Raw genomic sequence first — 2276 nt, forward strand, 5'->3', positions numbered from 1 at the left:
AATTAATATTTACAATGAGTACAATAAAATCACATTGGAAAATACAATCAGAGAGAAAAAGAGTTCATGCCTTAGAGAAGAAAGTGCATGCCAAATTGAGCATTAACAATAATATAAATGCAGGGAGACGTTATTAAAACAACCTATCATGGCATTAAAAACAATTATCTACAATAAAGTGGAACATGCTTCGCTTGAGCATGTCATCAAAAATCAAAACTAGTCATTATTTTCAGGCTGCGGTTTTTGCATAACGTCCTCAAAGATAACAACCGTTATCGAGTGCAGTCGCATTAAAAGGTTGCTCCCTTATCGGGGTTAGTGTTAACATTCGGGCCTTAGCTAACTTAATTAAACGCATAAATTAATCCACGTAACCCAGTCCGCATTTGCAAACTCTTTTGATAATAATACGCCGCGCGTTCACGTATTATCCTTAACAACTACTGGCAGGCGTGTCTCGGATTACGGACAGCTACACCAACTACTCTACGCCCGACTTGGTCGCGCGTATGTCTCACGGTCAACCAAGGGAGATACAAATCAGGAAACCAAGACTTAACGACTTAAGATCGCCCAGGACAGTGGAACTACTCGTCAGCTATCAGTACACCGCCAAGTCTTCGAAGCAAACTTGAAAAAAATCTCAACGTTAAGCAAGTACAACTTTTGATTATTACTGACAGGCGTGCCTCGGACTTCGAACAACCTCACCAACTACTCTGTACGCCCGACGTTGTTGCTGATCCAAGTTAGCTAATTACTATTAAGGTCAACATGTCGGTTAGCGATGGACCTAAAGCCCTATTTGAGGAATTTAAGACAATGAAAGCAGATATCAGATCGGATATAGCTGGAATCTCTAAAGATAATACAGGCCTAAATACAAAATTTGATTCGCTCATTAACAAGGTCCAGTTACATGATAAGCGACTTGAGACACTTGAGGATAAGATACAAGAAATAGACGGTATAAAATTCTGCTTAGATAAATTATCGGATGACGCAAGGAGAGAACTACAAGAAAGGGACGAAGTTATAAAGAACATAAAAACAGAGGTGGAACACCTACAATCAGACAACAGGAAATGCAACTTGGTCATTTCCGGGCTACCGGAAAAACCACATGAAGACATCAACTCCCTCGCTAAGGAAGTCAAAATGCTGTTTAATGAGGTATTAGGACGGCATGGAAATATTACCCCCCATCAAGTCAGACGACGGGGTAGTTCGGATCACAAAACGGTCAACCCCAGGAAGATTGTGTTAAAATTAGATAATACGTCTATAAAAGCCGAGATATTGAGATCTTGCTACAAACTTAAAGGTGCAAAGATCTACATATCTCATGATTATACCCCTTCTCAAGACAAAGCTAGATACTTCTTACGGCAGTTTATAAAAAAACCAGGGGGAACAAAAAGCTAAATTCGTGTCTAACTTTGTGGTGCAAATGGAACATAATACATATGTATATGCAACGCCTACGTTATTAATATAAAGCCTATGCACGGCGCCTTAAGCTCGGGGACAAAGAGCTGTCTTGAGCCCCTTGTTTTTACGCATCAATGATCATAGATGGCGCTTTTCATTTAGCGCCCACAATTTAAAAAAAGCCGGGAAACTGGGTTTTTATATGAAAGTTATTTATACCAAGACGTTTCTAATTATAAGCAGTTTTTAATTAAAAAATTGGACGGAAATGTTTATTTTTCCAAATTACCACATTACAAAGGACTATTGCTACTGTATCACAAGTAGTACAGGGTAAAGTGTATACCCGTTTTTGTTGTAAAATTTCTAATCATAACAAATGTTTGAACTACGCAATTAAAAGCAAATTTCTCATAACGATTAATGTTCATTTCAAACTGCAATACATATAATAATTTCTAGTTTCTGGCCCTTTGTGGGTTTGAAAAAGTGTCGCGGATTGTGTATAAATGCAGTTTTTTAAGGACTGCGAAGCAAAACTCGATTTTGTATACTATCTGTCTCTTTTTGGGGAGAAACATTATTTGGGAATTAATTAGTTCTGGAATAGTCAAACTCAATCGTCCAATTTTTTTAAGACTAAGTATATAGTATTTCACTAAATCGTATCTTACATTTGGAAATTGGAATATTCGGATAATACAATGCACTGTATAAAAACACACTATGCTAAATATTCGTTGAAACTATGGGAAAATTATAACTATTTCTGTGTGATCTTTTACCCATAGACAATAAACACAAGGATCGGAAGGTATGCCTTCCGTAGTGCATCTCTCTTC

General features: G+C 37.4%; 1 protein-coding gene across 1 annotated transcript; it reads left to right on the forward strand.

The window, feature by feature from the left end:
- The first annotated feature begins 777 nt into the window (after positions 1-777).
- Positions 778-1428, forward strand: LOC149622043 (uncharacterized). Its single transcript, XM_089853645.1, has one exon. The coding sequence runs from the start codon at positions 778-780 to the stop codon at positions 1426-1428; it is 651 nt and encodes a 216-aa protein (XP_089709771.1).
- The last annotated feature ends 848 nt before the right edge of the window (positions 1429-2276 follow it).

Source organism: Phalangium opilio, unplaced genomic scaffold, assembly GCF_054372755.1.
Source record: "Phalangium opilio isolate 3A_F unplaced genomic scaffold, DU_Popi_V2 ptg000200l_1, whole genome shotgun sequence".
NCBI lineage: Eukaryota > Metazoa > Arthropoda > Arachnida > Opiliones > Phalangiidae > Phalangium > Phalangium opilio.